General features: G+C 44.8%; 1 protein-coding gene across 7 annotated transcripts in view; it reads left to right on the forward strand.

Moving 5' to 3' along the window:
• The window catches only part of gtf2ird1 (GTF2I repeat domain containing 1), a 135,772-nt gene that overhangs the window by 88,289 nt on the left and 27,008 nt on the right, over positions 1-20,475 (forward strand). For all 7 annotated transcript variants that reach the window (XM_078422228.1, XM_078422230.1, XM_078422233.1 and 4 more), the window contains 6 exons: positions 826-1,009; positions 3,761-3,819; positions 11,020-11,088; positions 11,495-11,584; positions 14,053-14,145; positions 16,058-16,141. In XM_078422228.1, coding sequence (XP_078278354.1) covers positions 826-1,009; positions 3,761-3,819; positions 11,020-11,088; positions 11,495-11,584; positions 14,053-14,145; positions 16,058-16,141 — 579 coding nt within the window. The remainder of the gene's footprint in view (positions 1-825; positions 1,010-3,760; positions 3,820-11,019; positions 11,089-11,494; positions 11,585-14,052; positions 14,146-16,057; positions 16,142-20,475) is intronic.

Here is a 20,475-nt window from a genome sequence, read left to right on the forward strand (position 1 = left end):
CTGTACGATGGCTCTACGCCTCTGTTCTTGCAATCCCTTTTCATTCACCAGGGCCCACTGGAAAACATATTATAATACTGTTTAACAGAATAAAAACGAATTAAAAGTGTGTCATGGTATTAATGGGAATTACATACAACAGTCCAGATCATTGGCCACCAAAGTCCCAAGCCTGCTGGATTAGTGGAGTTTTACTGTACTTGCTGTGGCTTCTCTTGCCATTCCTAACTCTGGGGTCTCCAGTGGTTCTATCCTTTGTGGGGCCTCAAATTCCTAGCATCGACCCATAGATACACTGAGAGTTCTCAGCCCTGCATCCCACAACTGTCCTATTGTTTGACACGCTCTTTAGCCAACATCCAGCACAGGGTAGGGCTGAAACCTCCTACTATAGGGAAGACAGAAGTTGTTTTTGGTTCCCAGCACAAGACACAAGGTCACATTTCTCATCCCAGGATTTGGTCCACACGTCTACTTCATTATATAATCCACCCCTTTCGACCTCCATGGTCTTTATTCGACTCTGCCACAAATCAGAGAATTCTGAATCATTTTCTTTCCATTAGAGGTACAACACCATTCTAAGTTGTTTCTTGCTGGCTGCAGGAGGGTGGGATATGACAGGATTGTTGGTCCGTCAGCATAATTATTGGAGGGTGCTAAATGATGAGAAGCCTTCTACTTTCCAGTTCATACCGTTGGGTTATAAGCCACCCAAGCGGAAATAAGGTCATGAGGAATAAGAAACCACAGCACACGCAAGTGTTCCCTCCGAGCTCTCAGCATTTATTGTTACCTTTCTCCTCAAACTGTTATGTGTTTCAGGTGAGGCAATGGGATTCTCCGACCCAGTCAAAGTTCCCTATTTGAAATTCCTCTCCCATCCCGAGGACCTGTTTGTGGATGGTATGCCAGATGGTATCCCACTCCGGTCCCCCAATTGGTTTGGACTTTCAAAACTCCAGAAGATTTTGGAAGCGAGCGAGAACATTCAGTTCATCATCAAAAGGTAAGGAATCTTCGACTTAACTAATGTTAAAGACCTTTGAGCGGGACAGGAGGCAACAAAAATTCCAGCCCCGATCCACGTCATCTAACCAATTCACTCACTCCCGGGAGTGCCTGAGTGATGCACAGAAATACGTGGAGGGGAGCAATTAAAATGCTGGAAGCAAACATTGATACATGTCATAAGGTCATCAGGAATAGGAGTAGAATTAGGCCATTCGGCCCATCAAGTCTACTCCGCCATTCAATCAAGGCTGACCTGGCTCTCCCTCCTGTTTTGTAATCAATCCATTACAAAGTATTCGGTGAACCATAATGCATTTATTAAACCCATGCAGAGTGAGCGATACATACTTTTGCATTCTTCACTTCAGCTTACAGTCTAACAACTAAGGGAACAAGCAACAAGCTGACTATATCAGTGACTCCAGTCCTACCTAAATCCTGGACTGGATTACACAGTGGAATGTATATCATGCATAGGATATGTGGTGAAGGTTATATAGACAGAGATAAATATGGTTGACCTACACTCCTAACCCCATTCTCCTGCCTTCTCTCCATAACCTCTGACACCTGTACTAATCAAGAATCTATCTTTGCCTTAAAAATATCCACTGACTTGGCCACTGCAGCCTTCTGTGGCAAAGAATTCCACAGATTCACCACCCTCTGACTAAAGAAATTTCTCCCCGTCTCCTTCCTAAAAGAACTCCTTTAATTCTAAGGCCGTGACCTCTAGTTCTAGACTCTCCCACTGTCTAGACTGTCCAGGAGAGATGTGGAGGATAGTCAATGTTTCAAGAAGTTTCCCTTCAATGGAAAGAGACAATGACTTGGACGAACACATTGTGATGAGCAGGTTGAGGTAAAGAGGCAAATCTCAACCAGGACCATTGTATCCTCTTCCAGACCTTATTGGCAAACATACAGCCCACAATGAGGAGTACAATCATCTCATCTGCACCGCAGCCAGCTTCACGGTCAGAGTGGAATGAGATTGAGACACCGACTGTGCTGGAAGAGTCCGGCCCCGCTCACCACCAGCCAAGTGATGTCCTGATGCTTATTTGTGTGATCTGGCAATGAGGCGTTCTGCCAAATGACTTTGACAATCGACTCAGGAAGACTGTTCTGTGCACACCACTGCCTGGTGGATCTACAGCCAAAAGTGTTTACCTGCGGAAATTTCTTCTACGAAGGACCAATAATGTGGCAAAGTCCAAACAAATCCCCTTTGAGCCCACCAATAAAGAGTCTGTTTCTTTAACCCCACCTAATGCATACAATTCATGTTAACACTCGCCAACATGAAGGTGTCAACGTCTTACAATATGCTTGATCATTTCAGACGGAGTTATTTGTAACTTTAACACATATTTGAGATCATTCTCAACCCTGGTGTCCCACAAGAATGTGTTCTTAACCCCTTACTGTACTCCTTGTACACTCACGACAGCGGCCAAATTCTGTTCTAACTCCATTTACAAGTTTGCAGATGACACCATCTCGAATGATGATAGGAAGAGGTACAGGAAAGAGATAGCGAGCTTAGTAACATGGTGTCAAGATGATAATCTCTCTCTGTGTATCAGCAAGATAAAAGACCCAGTTATCAACTTCAGGAATCAAAGTACATGCTCCAAGCAGTACCAATGGTGATAAAATGGTGATGGTCAAAATCTGCAAGTTCCTAGGCGTAAATAAGACCAACAACTCGTCCTGAACCAAACACACTGAAGCTATGGCCAAGAAAGCACACCACTGCTTCGATTTACAGAAAAGACTAAGGATGGTCACCATGTCTCCAAATTCTCTTACCATCTTCTACAGATGAAATGTAGAAAGCATCCTGTTCAGATGCATCACATCTTGGTTTGGAATCAGGTAGGCCCACGCAAGACTGTAAGAAATTGCAGAGTTGTCGATGTAGCCCAATACATCCCACAAACTAGCCTTGGCACCATCAATTCCACCTCAGGAAAGCAGCCAACATAATCAAGGACCTTTTTCGCAGTGATTCCCTTTTCTCTAGATTCAGGAATACCTTCTTCCCCACTATTTATCAGTCTACTGAATGATCGTTCCATAAACTAATGTGCAGTACCGATCTTCCATCCTACTTCATTATGGACCTTGCACTTTTTTCTAAGTGACTGTAATGCTATAATACTGTAACACTATATTCTGCATTCTCTCTTTGCACTACCTGTTGGCTATGTGTATGGTTTGATTGCACTCATGTACAGTATGATTTGACTGGATACCAAGTAGACACAGTTCTTCACTGTACCTCAGTACACATGATAATAATATGAATATTGATTTCTCCAACTTCAAGTAAACCTGGCATTCCCTCTCACTCTATCCCAACCCCACTCAGGTTGCACCAGCTTCTCATTTTCACCCAACAAATAGCTAACAGTGGCCTGTTTCCTTTATCATCATTACTTTGTTGCATATCATTCATTCATTGTTCTTTATCTCTCTATATCATCTTCTATATCTCTCGTTTCCCTTTCCCGTGACTTTCAGTCTGAAGAAGGGTCTCGACCCGAACGTCACCCATTCCTTCTCTCCAGAGATGCTGCCTGTCACGCTGAGTTACTCCAGCTTTTTGTGTCTACCTTCATAATAATACGCCAATACCAATACCAATTTTGGTTTTATTTTGCATTAAAAATAGGCAGAACATTGGCTTTATTTGCTCAAAGTTAAATTGCTGATTAACACTTTAATCTTACACTCTCAGGCCAGAACTCCTACTGGAAGACATGCAAGAAACGTGCAAGGAAAGAACCAATGCAGGAGGTAAGGAAGTTAACATCGCACCGCACATGTTCCTACAAAGGGTGCTGAGTGGATACCCTGGTAATCTGACTTCTTTAAAAATTGAGGAACCACACAAGCTGAAAATCTGGAAGCAGAAAATGCCGGAAGTACTCAGGAGATCAGGCAGCATCTGTGGAGAGAAAAATGGTTAACAGTTTGGGTTTAGTTTCGTTTTTCAGTTTAGAGATACAGCGCGGAAATAGGCCTTTCGGCCTACCGAATCCGCACCGACCAACGATCACCGCACATTAACACAAGCCTACACACACTAGGGACAATTTACACTTATACCAAGCATACAAACCCAAGCCAATTAACCTACAAACCTGTACGTCTTTGAAGTGTGGGAGGAAACCGAAGATCTCGGGGAAAACCCACGCGGTCAAGCGGAGAACGTACAAACTCCGTACGGATAGCACCCGTAGTCTGGATCGAACCCGGGTCCCCGGCGCTGCAAGTGCTGTGAGGCAGCAACTCTACCACTGCGCCACCCAAAAGGGTTTTGGATCCTTTTTTAGAAATAAGGGAGAGAGAGAGAGAGAGAGAGCGCATACGTTAGTCTAGCTAGTATCGAAGGTTAAGATAGAGCAAAGGGAATTTCTCTGTGAGGGTGAGGACAGATGACTTAAATAGCAGTTAAGATCAGACCAAACCTTTCTGTGTGCTGTTTAATGAGCAGTACTTTGCACAAAGGAGGTGTTGGTTGACATTGAATTATAAGAAATGTGCAGGAATAGGGATGGGGTCATCAAGAGATACAGCACAGAAATAGTGCGGTCACCCCACCAAGTGCACACTGGCCATCAAGTACCCACTTTCATACGTTCAAAGCAATTTTGTACCCACTTTCACACTTTTTCAAAACCATTTTGTTCTCCCCATATTCCCAGCAATCCCCCTCCCCCCCACTCCCCTCCATGATTCTACCACTCGCCCCCATAAAAGGGACACTTTTATAGTGATAAATTAACCTACAAATCCATATGTTTTTGATATGCGGGAGGAAATCGGAGCAACCGTGGGAAATCAATGCAGCAAACTCCACACAGACAGCACCAAAGGTCAGAAATTATGTTCAGTCTCGGGGAATATAAGGCAGCAGCTCCACTCTCTGTGACCACTGTGCATCCTATGGGACAGTAGATGGAGTTTGAGGTTTCCAATGTGGATTTTTGCAATAATAAAAGAGAGATGAAATGGGGTCAAAAATGGAGCAGATCTCAAACTTCAGCTCTGTGGAGTTATCCCAGTGATTGGCAGATTACACAGGCAAAGGTACTTTGGGAGATCACTGTCTCTCTGTGCTCGTCTCTTCCTGTGCACATCGTGCTCTGTCTCTCTGTCTGTCTCGGTCTGTCTCTCTCTCTCTCACTGCCTCTCTCTGTCTCTGTACCTCTCTCTGTCTGTCTCTTTCTGTCTCTCTCTATGTCTCTCTCTCTGTATCTCTCTCTGTCTCTGTCTGACTCTCTGTCTCTCTATCTGTCTGTGCCTCTCTCTGTCTCTACCTCTGTCTGTCTCTCTCTGTCTGTCTCTCTCGCTCTCTCTCTGTCTGTGCCTCTCTCTGTCTCTGTGCCTCTCTCTGTGTCTGTGCCTCTCTGTCTCTTTCTGTCTCTCTCTCTATATCTCTCTGTCTCTGTCTTTCTCACTGTCTGTCTCCCTCTCTCTCTGTCTCTCTCTCTCTGTCTGTGCCTCTCTCTGTCTCTGTACCTCTCTACCTGTCTCTTTCTGTCTCTCTGTATCTCTCTCTCTCTCTGTATCTCTCTGTCTGTCTCTCTCTCTGTCTCTCTCTTTCTGACTCTGTCTCTCTCTCTCTCTCTCTCTCTCTCTCTCTCTCTCTCTCTCTCTCTCTCTCTCTCTCTCTCTCTCTCTCTCTCTCTCTCTCTCTCTCTGTGTCTCTCTTTCTGACTCTCTCTGTCTCTGTTGTCTCTCTGTCTCTCTTTCTGTCTCTCTCTGTCTGTCTCTCTCTCTCTCTCTCTCTCTTTGTGTCTCCCTGTCTGTTCTGCTTGGACACTTGGAGGAAATCAATCGGTCACTCTCAGCAGATGTAATTGTTTTGCTTCCAGCTAAATGGAACAATGAGTCTTTTACAAAATCTAACCCCACAGTTAAAACAATGTAATAGTGGGGACGAGATCAACGCAGTGGGATGTTGTTGATGCATTGCTTTAGAATATTGTAGAGCAAAGTACAGAAGCAGGCAAGTTCCTTCCTATCCCTGCTCTGCCTCTCGCACATCAGACACACGTCCGTGGTTCTGCAATAACAAGTCAATTCCTAAAATACAAAGACTGACAATTCACAAGTGGGAAAAGGGTATTGGATAAATAAAGAGGACTTCCTCATATTGTGGCATGTGACAGAGCCAGGTTTGAAGAAGGGTCTCGACCCGAAACGTCACCCATTCCTTCTCTCCCGAGACATCAGTCTGAAGAAGGGCCTCGACCCGAAACGTCACCCATTCCTTCTCTCCCGAGATGCTGCCTGACCTGCTGAGTTACTCCAGCATTTTGTGAATAAATACCTTCAATAAGGTTTAACAAAGGTCAAGTTTGCATGCATTAATCACTTTGTTGTACTATTTCTACAAACGATCTGTGATGGCCAGATGGACCGGTGAGGAAACTTCGCTGACTAAATTATGAGGGGAATACAGTGCATTCAGAAAGTATTCAGACCCTTCACTTTTTCCACATTTTGTTACATTACAGCCTTATTTTAAAATGGATTCAATTCTTTCTTTTAATCATCAATCTACACGCAATATGAAGAATGAAGAAGCGAAAACAGGTGTTTAGAAATTTTTGCAAAGTAATTAAAAAGAAATAACTGAAATATCACATTTACATAAGTATTCAGAGCCTTTGCTATGACACTCAAAATTGAGCTTAGGTTCATCCTGTTTCCATTGATTATCCTTGAAATGTTTCTACAGCTTGATTGGAGTCCACCAGTGGTAAATTAAATTGATTGAACATGATTTGGAAAGGCACACACCTGTCTATATAAGGTCCCACAGTTGACAGTGCATGTCAGAGCAAAAACCAAGCCATGAAGATGAAGGAATTGACCCTAGACCTCTGAGACAGGATTGTGTCGAGACACAGATCTGGGGAAGGGTATAAAACAATTTCTGTAGCATTGCAGGTCCCGAAGAGCACAGTGGCCTCCGTCATTCTTAAATGGAAGAACTTTGGAACCACCAGGACTCTTCATAGAGCTGGCTGCCTGGCCAATCTGAGCAATCGGGGGAGAAGGGCCTTGGTCAGGGAGGTGACCAAGAACCCGATGGTCACTGACAGGGCTCCAGAATTCCTCTGTGAAGATGGGAGAACCTTCCAGAAGGACAACTATATCTGCAGCACTCCACCAATCAGGCCTTTATGGGAGAGTGGCCAGACAGAAGCCACTCCTCAGTAAAAGACACATGACAGCCCTCTTGGAATTTGCCAAAAGGCACCTAAAGGACTCTCAGACCATGAGAAACAAGATTCTCTGGTCTGATGAAACCAAGATTGAACTCTTTGGCCTGAATGCCAAGCAGCACCGCTCATTCCCTGGCTAATACTATACCTACAGTGAAGCATGGTGGTGGCAGCATCATGCTGTGGGGATGTTTTTCAACGGCAGGAACTGAGAGACTAGTCAGGATTGAGGGAAAGATGAATGGAGCAAAGTACAGAGAGATCCTTGATGAAAACCTGCTCCAGAGCGTTCTGGACCTCAGACTGGGGCGGAGGTTCACCTTCCAACAGGACAACGACCCTAAGCACACAGCCAAGACACCACAGGAGTGACTTCGTGACAAATCTGTGAATGTCCTTGAATGGCCCAGCCAGAGCCCAGACCTGAACCCGATCGAACATCTCTGGAAGGACCAGAAAATAGCTGTGCATCGACACTCCCCATCCAACCTGACAGAGCTTGTGAGGATCTGCAGAGAAGAATGTGAGAAATTACCCAAATACAGGTGTGCCAAGCTTGTAGCGTCATACCCAAGAAGACTTGAGGCTGTAATCGCTGCCAAAGGTGCCTCAACAAAGTACTGAGTAAAGGGTCTAAATACTTATGTAAATATGATATTTCAGTTATTTCTTTTAAATTACTTTGCAAAAATTTCTAAATACCTGTTTTTGCTTTTTTATTATGGGGTATTGTGTGTAGATTGATGATTAAAAAAATGAATTTAATCCATTATAAAATAAGGCTGTAACGTAACAAAATGTGGAAAGGGGAAGGGGTCTGAATACTTTCTGAATACACTGTAGATAGGGTAGACAATAGTAAATGTTTCCCCTTAACAAAAATGTCTGTAACCTGAGTGCATAGGTTTACGGTCAAGAGAAAAAGGTTTAGAGGGGATATAAAGAAGACATTTTTCGCCCAGAAACTGTTTGAAGTTTGGAATACGCTGCCTGAGAGGGAGACTGTCACAACATTGTGTCTAGACGAGCACTTCAATCAACAAGGTATAGATACCTACAGAGCAACTGGTAAATGGGATTAGTTTAGATGGGTCCTTGATGGTTGGCATGGGCCAAAGGGCCTGTTTCTGTGCTGTATGACTATTATTCTATTATTTGTAAGGTTACCAAAGATTCATTTATGAAATACAAGTTCACAAATTATTGGAGTAGGATTAGGCCATTCCATCCATCGAGTCTACTCCGCCATTCAATCATGGCTAATCTCTGCCTCCTAATCCCATGTTCCTGCCTTCTCCCCATAACCCTTGACACCTGTTCTAGTCAAGAACACTTGCATGTCCAACATATTTGAATCCTTGTGTATGAAGCTGTTGCTATTCTTGTAGCCACCACTCAGTGGTGCTGTGGCCTCAAACAAAACCAACAGCCTGATTTGAAGGGCACATCGCCAGAGGAATGGAAATTGTTTACCATAGGAGCTAACATGGAGGCAAGCAAGGGCACCATATGGTCAGCTATATAATGGAGGGAACAGGAAGTGGGTTTCATGAACACGATGATGTCAGAGATAAGAGAGAAAATGGAAAAGGCTGGAAGTTCAGGAACAGGAGGGAAAGCAACAAGTCAAGTCCATTTTATTTGTATAGCACATTTTAAAACAACCCACGTTGACCAAAGTGCTGTACATCAGTTCAGGTACTAAGAATGAAAATACAATGGCACACAAACATAACAGCACATACATAAACAGTTCACAGCGCCCCCTCAGAGGGCCTCAAACGCTAGGGAGTAGAAATAGGTTTTGAGCCTGGACTTAAAGGAGTGGATGGAGGGGGCAATTCTGATGGGGAGAGGGATGCTGTTCCACAGTCTAGGAGCTGCAACCGCAAAAGCGCGGTCACCCCTGAGCTTAAGCCTAGACCGCGTGATAGTGAGTAGCCCCAAGTCGGCCGACCTGAGGGACCTGGAGATAGAGTGATGGGTCAGAAGATTTTTGATATAGTGGGGGGCAAGCCCGTTTAGGGCTTTGTATGTGAATAGGAGGGGCTTGAAGTTGATTCTGTACTGTACTGGGAGCCAGTAGAGAGAGGCCAGAATCGGGGTGATGTGGTCCCTTTTACGGGTGCCCGTCAGGAGTCTCGCTGCGGCGTTTTGGACTAATTGCAGGCGGAACAGGGATGATTGGCTGATCCCAATATATAGGGAGTTGCAGTAGTCTAGGCGGGAGGAGATGAATGCGTGGATGATTTTTTTCAATGTCGTCAAATTGGAGGAATGATTTGATTTTAGCTATGGTACGAAGCTGGAAGAAGCTGGCTTTTACCACAGCGTTGACTTGCTTGTGTCAAATATCACGCCAAAGTTTTTGACATGCGGTTTGACTAGGGAGGATAGGCTTCCAAGGCTGCCTGTTATCGTTTTGATGGAGTCGGGGGGAGCCGAATAGGATGACCTCAGACTTGCTCTCGTTTAGTTGAAGGAAGTTCTGTGGCATCCAACAATTTATGTCCTCAAGGCAGTGCATGAGGCTGATTAAATTTGACCGGTTGTTGGCTTTCAAGCTGTGTGTCATCCGCATAGCAGTGGAAAGAAATGCCGTGCCTTTGAATGATTTAGCCGAGGGGGAGCATGTACAGAGAGAAGAGAATGGGGCCTAGGATGGAGGCTTGTGGAACCCCACAAATGAGGCTAGCTGGGGAAGAGGAATAATTGCCTAAGAGGAAGATCAAAGCTAGACATAAAATGCTGGAGTAACTCAGCAGGACAGGCAGCATCTCTGGAGAGAAGGAATGAATAATGTTTAGAGTCGAGACCCTTCTTCAGGCTGAGGAAGATCAAAGGATGGTTGCATCTTCATGACAAAGAACTCATTAACTTGCGGCTGAAGCTGTGAGTGCAGGAGACTGTGCAGGGGTTTCAGAGAATTGGAGAATGGAAGCCAGGGGTTAATCTTTCATGTTATGTTGATGCAAGAGTAATGAGCAAGTTTGCTCGAGGAGGCCGTTATACAGTCTCGTGACTCTATGCCATTTCTAGTGGTAGACGGTCACATCACCAAGCCCTTGTAGACTTCTACATTTGCATCTCTTGGACAAGGGAGCAGAGACGAGCAGGGGAGGTGAGCAGGGTGAAAGGTAGTTGGAGGGGCTGAGAAAGTCACTTGCCCAATATCCAAAGAAAGGAGCCGTTCACCGATTAAAAATCAAGTAAATGAATATGGTCAGCATTACTGAGTGGTTAAAACAAGTCATCAATAAGGGTGAGAAGTTTGCACACCCAGCCACCTATTTCTGAATCATTCAATCTTACTGTTTGGTCTCATTACATTTACTGCCATAAACATGATGTGCAGGTGAAATTATAAAGGAAAATGGACTGGTTGAGCTTTTCGTTGCCGTGCCGGACGCAGTAACTAGTCAGGTGCAATCGTGTTCCAAACTGTGAAGTGTCCTTCATTTTCCGTCAGACTGGGTGAGGGATTGGGGTAATCCGAGCTTCACTGCATCTTGATTGGTACACGTGACAATAAACAGACCGGTCGGTGGTCAACCTTTACTGCATTCAAGAATCGAGCTATCAGTTTGAGTGGTACAAGGTCGATCAAGGTAGGTTCTCAATCCATCTGCCTTGGAGGTGTGAGGCAGACACTTGTTTACCTTGCACCGCTGTCATGCAAGATGAACAAGTAGGACAATTGAAGCAAACGAGGAGAAGGATTTCCCATTGATTTCTATCACCTTTGTGCTTATTCTAGTATCAGCGCAGGAACCCCGTGACCCTGTGAAAGATGAAGCGAAGCAACTGAAGAGGCAGATGCAAGCAGGTTAGTGCAATACAAGTTTATAACTAGGGCGGCACGGTGGCACAGCGGTAGAGTTGCTGCCTCACAGCGCTTGCAGCGCCGGAGACCGGGATCGATCCCGACTACGGGTGCTGTTTGTACGGAGTTTGTATGTTCTCCCCGTGACCTGTGTAGGTTTTCTCCAAGATCTTTGGTTTCCTCCCACACTCCAAAGATGTACAGGTCTGTCTGTATGTAAATTGGCTTGGTAAATGTAAAAATTGGTCCCTAGTGTTAATATGCGGGGATTGCTGGTCGGGCGGACCTGGTGGGCCAAATGGCCTGTCTCTGCGCTGTATCTCTAAAAACTAAAACTAAAACTAGATAAAAGAAGTTAATCCTCTTACTGGATGTCCATTCATCATTTTTATCTTCTCCTCCTCCTCAGGCAGTCCCTTGGGATCGAGGATGGCCTGCTTTCACTCCAGCTCGGAGATGCCTGATGATGCCAATGTGGGACTTGCAGACTCTGCCACAGGTGGGGCAGGGAGTGCCTGACAGGGCCGGGGGAGCGGGTATTTTGGAGACATCATGCGCTCTTTCTGTTGATTACACTGAGCTCCCAGTGTCGCCACTCAGGGATCTCATTGGCATCCCGTATACCCCTGCCTCGCCTTTTTGAGAGGTCCTGGGCCCGAGATTCCAACAATGTTGGTGAATATGCTGCACTCTTTCAAGGGAACTCTGAGAACGTCCTTGAATAGTTTTCTCTGCCCTCATGGAAATTTCTTGCCGTGATAGAGCTCAGAATAGAGTCACTCTTTCACGCCCGAGACCCGTCTTTTTATATAAACCGTCCGAGCCTTTTGACTGGATTCCCAACCATTTGTTACTCCTCTCGCAAGCTTTCGAAAAATCTAGATTTAGGTTAGATGTAAACTGAGATTTGATTTCAGCCCGGGATCACCCCTACTGGCCATTGCTGTTAAATAATCCGTGATGGTGCAGCTGGTAACCATTACTGGGAAACCATCACTAAATTGTTGCAATATTTCCTGGGTGTGGAAATGAAGCCAATTTTCTGTCTTTGAACAATCTCTTGCGGCTCTTCCTGGAGCAGTTGAAATGAACACAGTAGCCCTATCCCTGCAGGGAACCCCTTGCACACAGCAGTAGGGAAGAACAGGATTTCATCAACAATCAGTTAACAGGAGGCTGGCGGGCTCCCTGCAACATTCAGTGGGTGAAACCACTATCTGAGCAGCAAACAGACCAAACCACTCCATGGCAGGGAGCACCAACCGACAACTCGTAACCAACAGTGAAAGATTTGTACATAGAGCCACGAGAAAAGACGTTGTTTTCACCAGACAGTGTTATATAGGAAGCCGCCTAATTAATTTATATTATTGTGAGGTGCGTATCATGCTCTAATCTATGGAGAGGCTTTAAGAGTGAGCTGTTATGTCTTTGGCAAGTCTCCCTGGTGACAAGCAGGCTGTCGTTGCCTGAATTTCACAAACCTCACTGACAACCATTGTAGGAGCTGTGTTTTGCCATTTTAACTCTGTAGGATCAGCATCTGTGACCTGGCTCCCAGCAGTCACACTGCTGACACTCCCCGAGACCAGGCAGGCAGATGACGTTGGCGTTATCAAGCCTTTTAAGGCAGAGAATATACAGCGCAGGAGTGGATATGCAGCCTGCTGGTCAAAGCCAGCCTTTGTGCTTGGCCGAGTCTCCTCTCGTCTGATCCGGTTTCCATTCGTCCCAACCCTCCCCCTCCCCCCCGCATGCGTCATTTGACTTCTCCTTGAAATCAGAGTCAAGAGTGTTTTATTGTCGTGTGTCCCAGATAGAACAATGAAATTCTTACTTACTAGAAAATATGCAAACAGAGGACTCTGTAAATATACATATAACACATATACATACAAACATATACACACACACATCTCTCAAAGGTAGGCACAAAATACTGGAGTAACTCAGCAGGACAGGCAGCATCTCTGGAGAGAAGAAATAGGCAACAATTCGGGTCGAGACCCTTCTTCAGACTCTCTCTCTCTCTCTCTATATATATTATATATATGTGTGTGTGTGTAGGAAAGAACTGCAGATGCTGGTTTAAACCGAAGAAGGGTCTCGAGCCGAAACGTCACCCATTCCTTCTCTCCTGACATGCTGCCTGTCCCGCTGAGTTACTCCAGCTTTTTGTGTTTATCTTCTATATATTTCTATATACCACTCTCTCTCTCTCTCTCTCTCTCTCTCTCTCTCTCTCTCTCTCTCTCTCTCTCTCTCCTCTCTCTCTCTCTCTCTCTCTCTCTCTCTCTCTCTCTCTCTCTCTCTCTCTCCTCTCTCTCTCTCTCTCTCTCCCTCTCCCTCTCCCTCTCCCTCTCCCCTCTCCCCCCTCCCCCTCCCCCTCCCCCTCCCCCCTCCCCCCTCCCCCTCCCCCCTCTCTCTCTCTCTCTCATCTCTCCTCTCTCTCTCTCTCTCTCTCTCTCTCTCTCTCTCTCTCTCTCTCTCTCTCTCTCTCTCATCTATCTATATATATATATAATCCTCCCCCAAACCTCCCTCTCCCTCCCTCCCCCCTTCACTCCCTCACCCCCTCCCGGATACAATGGAAACCCTAAGAGGACGGGCCAAAGGGGAGAGTGTGGGGAGAGTAAGAGTGGGGATGGGGGACGAGAGAATGGGGGAGTGGGGAATGGGCCCAACGGGCCCACTTTGTCTAGTATTATATATATATATTATATATATATATATATTTATATATATGCACGCATTCATACATACATACATTGTCGTAAAACAAACAAACAAAACCAATGCCCTGAAATCTATGTAGTTCAGAGCTTATTTGGAGGTCATCATCAAAGTTAACAAAGAAAAGATGCGAGCTGGTGGGGAGTGAAGAATTGCAGGCGGGTGCTGTTGTGGGAGGTTTACAAATTCTTCAGTCGCACCTTCATTCTAATGTCACTTTGTTTCTTGTATTAGAAATACCGGACAAAGCAACAGTGAAGCACCTGACAAACTCAGACGGAAATAAATCAAACAATTCCCTTAATATCATTGAAGTGACGATCCCAGGTAAGAGAAAATAAATCACCTTGTGCCTTGGTGACCTGCTGGGTGCTTATTGCTGATGATTAGTGGTGTAACATAATCACAGGGAATCAATGCAGCTGCAGGACTGCCGCAGAGAATATAAAACACCATCCATTGTCAAGGGACATGTGCTTTAAGTGGAAGACGGTCTCATTTCCAGGACACTGGTGGATTGCCTTCACTCCAGCACTTATTCTGGGAGCAGAAAGCAGTAACAGCACTCTCTGACCTAGAAATACATTTGTACTATTCCAACAAAAATACATTGTGTGTTTCAACTGGACTTAACCCAGAGAAGCGTGATTTTGGCAAATTTCTACGTGTCTAAGATCCTGTCGGGAATTTTTTTTTTTTGAGTGGATTTTTGTTTCTCTTGACCTTATCTCTGGGGATGACTCGTCCAAGCAATGACGGCTCTGAAGCAATGTCCCTTCATTCAATCTGCCCGAATGCCCTTTGCAGCCCCTTTGTATCCTGATCACGGCTCACATTCTCACATAGTTTCGTGGTATCTGCAAATTGGGACTCGTCCACCAATCCCCCATGGTATCCCACTGGTCACAGTCTGCCAACCTGAGGAGGACCTAGTTAATTCTACGTTTTATTTTCTACCTGTGAAACCAACGTTCAATTCATGTTATAATGAATGAAAGCAAAAAGAGCTGTAAAATGCTCAGCAGATCTGGGCAGCATCTGTGGAAAGACAAACAGAGTAATCTGCAGTTATTTTCTTATACAACAGAGTAATCGTCTCAGGTTGATGAAGATCATCAATCAGAACTTGGAAAGAGAAATATTAAGTGAGAAGTAAATTACAAAGAGAATGAGAGTGAGACATGTACAAAATGTATTGAAAGCCTTCTTAGATCAGCGGAACACATTGTTCTGAAACTGATGCAGGGAAATCAAATAACAGTGTGTGATGAATCCAGGGACTGAATTTTGGACTTTAGAGATGCAGCATGGAAACAGGCTCTTTGCCCCCCCGAGTCTGTGCAAACTAGCGATCACCCCATGCACTAACGCTATCTTACACACAAGGGACAATTTACAATTTTACCGAAGCCAATTAGGCTGATGGGGAGAGGGAACAGCATCCCTCTCCCCATCAGAACTGCCCTCTCCATCGACTCCTTTAAGTCCAGGCTCAAAACCTATTTCTACTCCCTAGCGTTTGAGGCTCTCTGGGGGGGCGCTGTGAACTGTTTATGTATGTACTGTTATGTTTGTGTGCCATTGTATGTTCGTTCTTAGTACCTGAACTGATGTACAGCACTTTGGTCAACGTGGGTTGTTTTTAAACGTGCTATACAAATAAAATTGACTTGACTTGACTACAAACCCGCAAGTCTTGGGAGTGTGGGAGGAAACCGGAGCACCCGGAGAAATCCCATGCGGTTACAGGGACAATGTACAAGCTTCGTATAGACAGCACCTGTAGTCAGGATCGAACCTGGATCTCTGTCAATGTAAGGCAGCAGCTCTACTACTGCGCCACTGTGCCGCCTTGAAGATCTTGGTCTATCTGGGACCTATATCGCATTGGGGTGACTCAGAATGCTCTTTTAATTCCTTTAAAAATGAGAAAAGCTCATTCAAGTCTGATGTTTAAGGTCTCATTTTATATTAGCTAAGGCAACGACAAAATATTAATATCTCTAATTAACCATATCAACTAATAGCATAGATTCTCATTCTGTGCATTGTGACTACAGACCAAATGCAAATGCTCACGCCAACACCCATGGAGTGTTCCCTGTGAAGATCTTAGGGTCTTGTAATGTGATATCCGTAAAGCCAAACAAAAATGGTTGCCATCTCTCGTGGCCACAATAATATGGTGTCTCTGGACTCTGGATCCCAGCTCTATTTTTTGTCATTTTGTTATTTGCAGAAAATTATGATGCGAAGCTGACCAGAGTAGACATTGCCAACAATCTACGTGAACAAGTACAGGACCTGTTCAACCGGAAATATGGTAATTTCATTTGCCCTACTATGCAGCATTTAGAATGTAATCCTACAATTTGTTCATGGCAAGGATGAAAGAATGGGTCGACTGGGCTTGTAATCACCGGAGTTTAGAAGGATGAGAGGGGATCTTATAGAAACATATAAAATTCTTAAGTGATTGGACAGGCTAGATGCAGGAAAAATGTTCCCCGTGTTGGGGGAGTCCAGAACCAGGGGGTCACAGTTTAAGAATAAAGGGTAGGCCATTTAGGACTGAGATGAGAAAAAACCCTTTTCACCCAGAGAGTTGTGAATGTGTGGAATTCTCTGCCACAGAAGACAGTGGAGGCTAATTCACTGGATGTTTTCAAGAGAGAGAGAGAGAGAGATAGATATGGCTCTTAGGGCTAACGGAATCGAGGGATGTGGGAAGAAAGCAGGAACGGGGTACTGATTTTGGATGATCAGCCATGATCATATTGAATGGCGGTGCTGGCTCGAAGGACCAAATGGTCTACTCCTGCACCTATTTTTTATGCGTCTATGGTGCCATTGTGTATTGGTGCTTACCTGTGCGAGTTGGCTGCCTGCCACCATGTTCTATGGGGAACTTGTCTTTCTCTGCACCCTAAAAATGAATAGCAGGGACTGGAAATCCAACCAGTTGCGTGAGATCTGTAGAGTCAGATCAGGCCCATCTGGGGAAAGCACCAGGGCTTTTGTTTTGGTGTTGGGAAGGTGGTTGGGTGCATGGGGAACCTAATTTTCTGTTTTACCTAAGAAGTCTTTGGCAGATTCCCTGCAAGCATACCAGCCCATGGCCATTGCAACAGCTTTAGGCTTCCCTCTACAAGGAAACTGTGGTGTAACAGAATAGGGCAGAGGTGTGGGCAATGTCAGGAGCGAAGTATCAATTTGAGTTTGGTCCTTTAAGCAGATGAATTACTTGCAGCCTCTGAGGCAAATCAACAGATGGGAGTAACTAATCAGCATGGTGCCTTTACAGATGAGCAACCTGGTGCACAAACTGCTTCATGGACCCACATATTGGACCCATAGTGTCTGCTCTGGCATAGTTGATTGTCCTCTTGGCTTTATAACAGATGGTTCTCTAAGTCTGGACATAATAAATCTCATGGTACTATTTCTGGCTTTATCCCTAGTCTTCAGATCAAGATTTATCCTTTAATCGCAATTTGTAAAAGAGAATAGCTGGTCATTGTCTCAGTGTTTGTGGAAATTTGCAGTGTGTAAGGTGGCCTCTGGATTTCCTGTGTTATGAGGGATCTGAGCTGAGAGCATATTGGGGCTGTATGAGGGGTAGAGTCAGTAGTCAGGCCTGAGGCCAGAGTGTGATGGAAAAATAGGTGTAGTGTGGAAATGGAGGCAGTCCAAAGATCCAGGCGAGTCCATTACTGTCCCTGCTAAGCCTCCAGGTCCCAGGTGGTGTCTGAAGCACATTGTCCCAGGACACCCAAACCGTAGGTATCTCCAAGATCATGTGACTGGAGAATTATGGCACGTGGTCCTGACACAGGAATTGCAAATAGACACAAAGTGCTGGAGTAACTCAGGCAGCATCTCTGGAGAGAAGGAATGGGTGACGTTTCGGGTCGAGACCCTTCTTCAGACTGCAAGGATGATTGATGGCAGGAAGTGCCAGTTTTCACATTTTTCCAAATGACAAGAAACAGTGCAAAAAGCAGTTTTCATGTTTTGCCCCGGGGAAAATGATGGAATTTCCCATGCAGAACGCTGAATTGACAAATCTGTTTTGGTAACTGGTTGAAATGTTGGTCAGGACATCAATATGATCGCCCTCATTGCTCTTCAGATCTTACAGTGTCATCCTGAGTTTCATTCTGAGGAAACAGGCAGGGTTTAGCTTGTTATCTGGAAGATGGCTTGACTGACAGTACATCGCTCCATCAGTTCACCAAAGGTGTGTCTGAGGGTATTATATCCTCCCTGGAGCAGGGTTTGTTTTTGATTTTGAGTACTGTTTTGAATGAATGTAATAGTTTAGTTAAAAGTTTAGAGATACAGCATGGAAACATGCCCTTCAGTCCACCGGGTTCACGCCAACCATCAATCACTCGTTCACACTAGTTCAGTGTTATACGACGCTCCCACACCCTACACACTGGGAGCAATGTACAGAGGCCAATTAACCTACAAACCCGCACCTCTTTGGGATGTGGGAGGAAACCGGAGCACCCGGAGGAAAGCCATGTGGTCACAAGAAGAACATGCAAACTCCACATGGACAGCACCCGAGGTCAGGATCGAACCTGGGTCTCTGGCACTGTGAGGCAGCAGCTCTATCAGTTGCACCACTGTGCTGCCCGAGTAGTCTAGCACCCGAGGTCAGGATCGAACCTGGGTCTCTGGCGCTGTAAGCCAGCAGCTCTAACAGCTGTACCACTGTGCCGCCCGAACTGTGTTCAATGGGCACGTAATGTCTGTTTACTGTGAGGAATTCCTGCCACTGTTTCCCATTCTCCTGTCAGCCTTGGTATGAGCTGTAACCACAGACCCAGGAACCCAGGCCAGCACAGCCTGGAGTCGCCCTCGCTAAACACTGACTTGATTTGAATAATTGCACTTTTATCTGAATTAGAGGGTCATGAGTTCAAGTTCACTAGGGGATCTGAGCACATAATCTTGGCTGCAGTACATAGTCGCCTTGCACAATGAGATTCTATTTTTTAAATAAAGGCATAAAAGATTTCATAGGACTGAGTGATGAATCAACATCTAATTCTCATGTGTGAAATTATTTGTTTTGTGGTCAATTAACCATTAAGTTACCGTCAGGCAGACGATACAGGAGTATGGCTACGCATACCACCAGACTTAAGAACAGTTTCTACCATCAACTCATCAGGCTTCTGAACTCATAAACACATTTAAAATCATATATGTTGATTATTTTTAATATTGTCTTTTTACCTATTTTTAATATTGTCTTTTTACCTTACCAATGTCATTTTTTAAATCTTATTTATCCTTGGAATGTTACTGCTGAGGTGACCCGATGTCTTGTCAAAACGGTACATTTCATTGTACCGTTGACCCCGTGCCAACCTACATATGACAAATAAAATGTATTATTATTATTAAAAATCATTATTATTAAGTGCCTGCACATCGAGATTAATTTATTGCCTTTATTGCAGTTAGTTCCGGATTCACGCATCCCAAAGCAGACTCTTGTCAGGGATCCAAAATCATACCAGGCCTGTTATCCACAAAGCTAAGCACCTGTTTTATGCAGTTACCAGAGTGTACTCTGATCAAGGGTGTCCCTTTCCAAAAGTTGTCCTTTGGAGAATCAATTTCGTACTTGAAAGTTGCCACAGTGAGGTCCAAATATTGGCCCAATATCTCAGAGACAGATGACTACCATGGCATATTCTGCACGTATACCATTGCAATCATTTCCTAGCCTAACAATATTTCCAGCAGTATTTAGATTACATTTCTTTGATATAAATCTTTACCAATTCTAAGTTGATTTTAATGCTTGTGTATCTGTGCACAGGTTATTTTGAGGATACATGTCATAGTTTTCGAGAGATACAACATGGAAACATGCCCTTTGATCCACTGATTCTGCACTGACTATCAATCAATTACCTATTTATTTTAATGCTGGAGTGGTTCCAGTTTTATTCTCCCCACATTCACATCAACTTTCCCAACTCACCTACCTCTCTCTCTCCAACACATCGGGGCAACCTAGAGTGCCCAATTAACCTGCCAGCCTCCCACGTCTTTGGGATATGGGAGGGAACCAGAGCAGCCGGAAGAAACCCACCCAGTTATCGGGAGAATATTCAAACTTCACACAAAACAGGACCCAAGGTCGGGACTGAACCCAGGTCTCTGGAGTAGTGAGGGAGCGGCTCCACAAACTGCTGCGCTTTGTTTTGTAGTGAGTGAGAATGGTCGTACGGTCATGTGATAGGAGCAGAATTAAGACATTCGGCCCATCAAATCTACTCCGCCATTCAATCTTGGCTGATCTATCTCTCCCTCCTAACTCCATTCTCCTGCCTTCTCCCGATAACCCCCGACACCCTTCCTAATCAAAAATCTATCTATATAGGCCGTGAAAATATCCATTGACGGCCTCCACAGCCTTCGGTGGCAAAGAATTCCACAGATTCACCACCCGCTGACTAAATGATCTGTGGAGAATTGCTTAGCTGCTGTTCACTCTCTTTGAGCAGCTAAGCAATTATCCACAGATCTCTTTGAGCAAAGCTGCTCACAGCTTTGGTTACTCTCAATCTGGGAAAATTATGCCCTAGTAGTTTCTGACAATCCTGCGTTACGTTGACTTGGCCACTCTAT

The sequence above is a fragment of the Rhinoraja longicauda genome, chromosome 26 (assembly GCF_053455715.1).
Source record: "Rhinoraja longicauda isolate Sanriku21f chromosome 26, sRhiLon1.1, whole genome shotgun sequence".
In the NCBI taxonomy this organism is placed as follows: domain Eukaryota; kingdom Metazoa; phylum Chordata; class Chondrichthyes; order Rajiformes; family Arhynchobatidae; genus Rhinoraja; species Rhinoraja longicauda.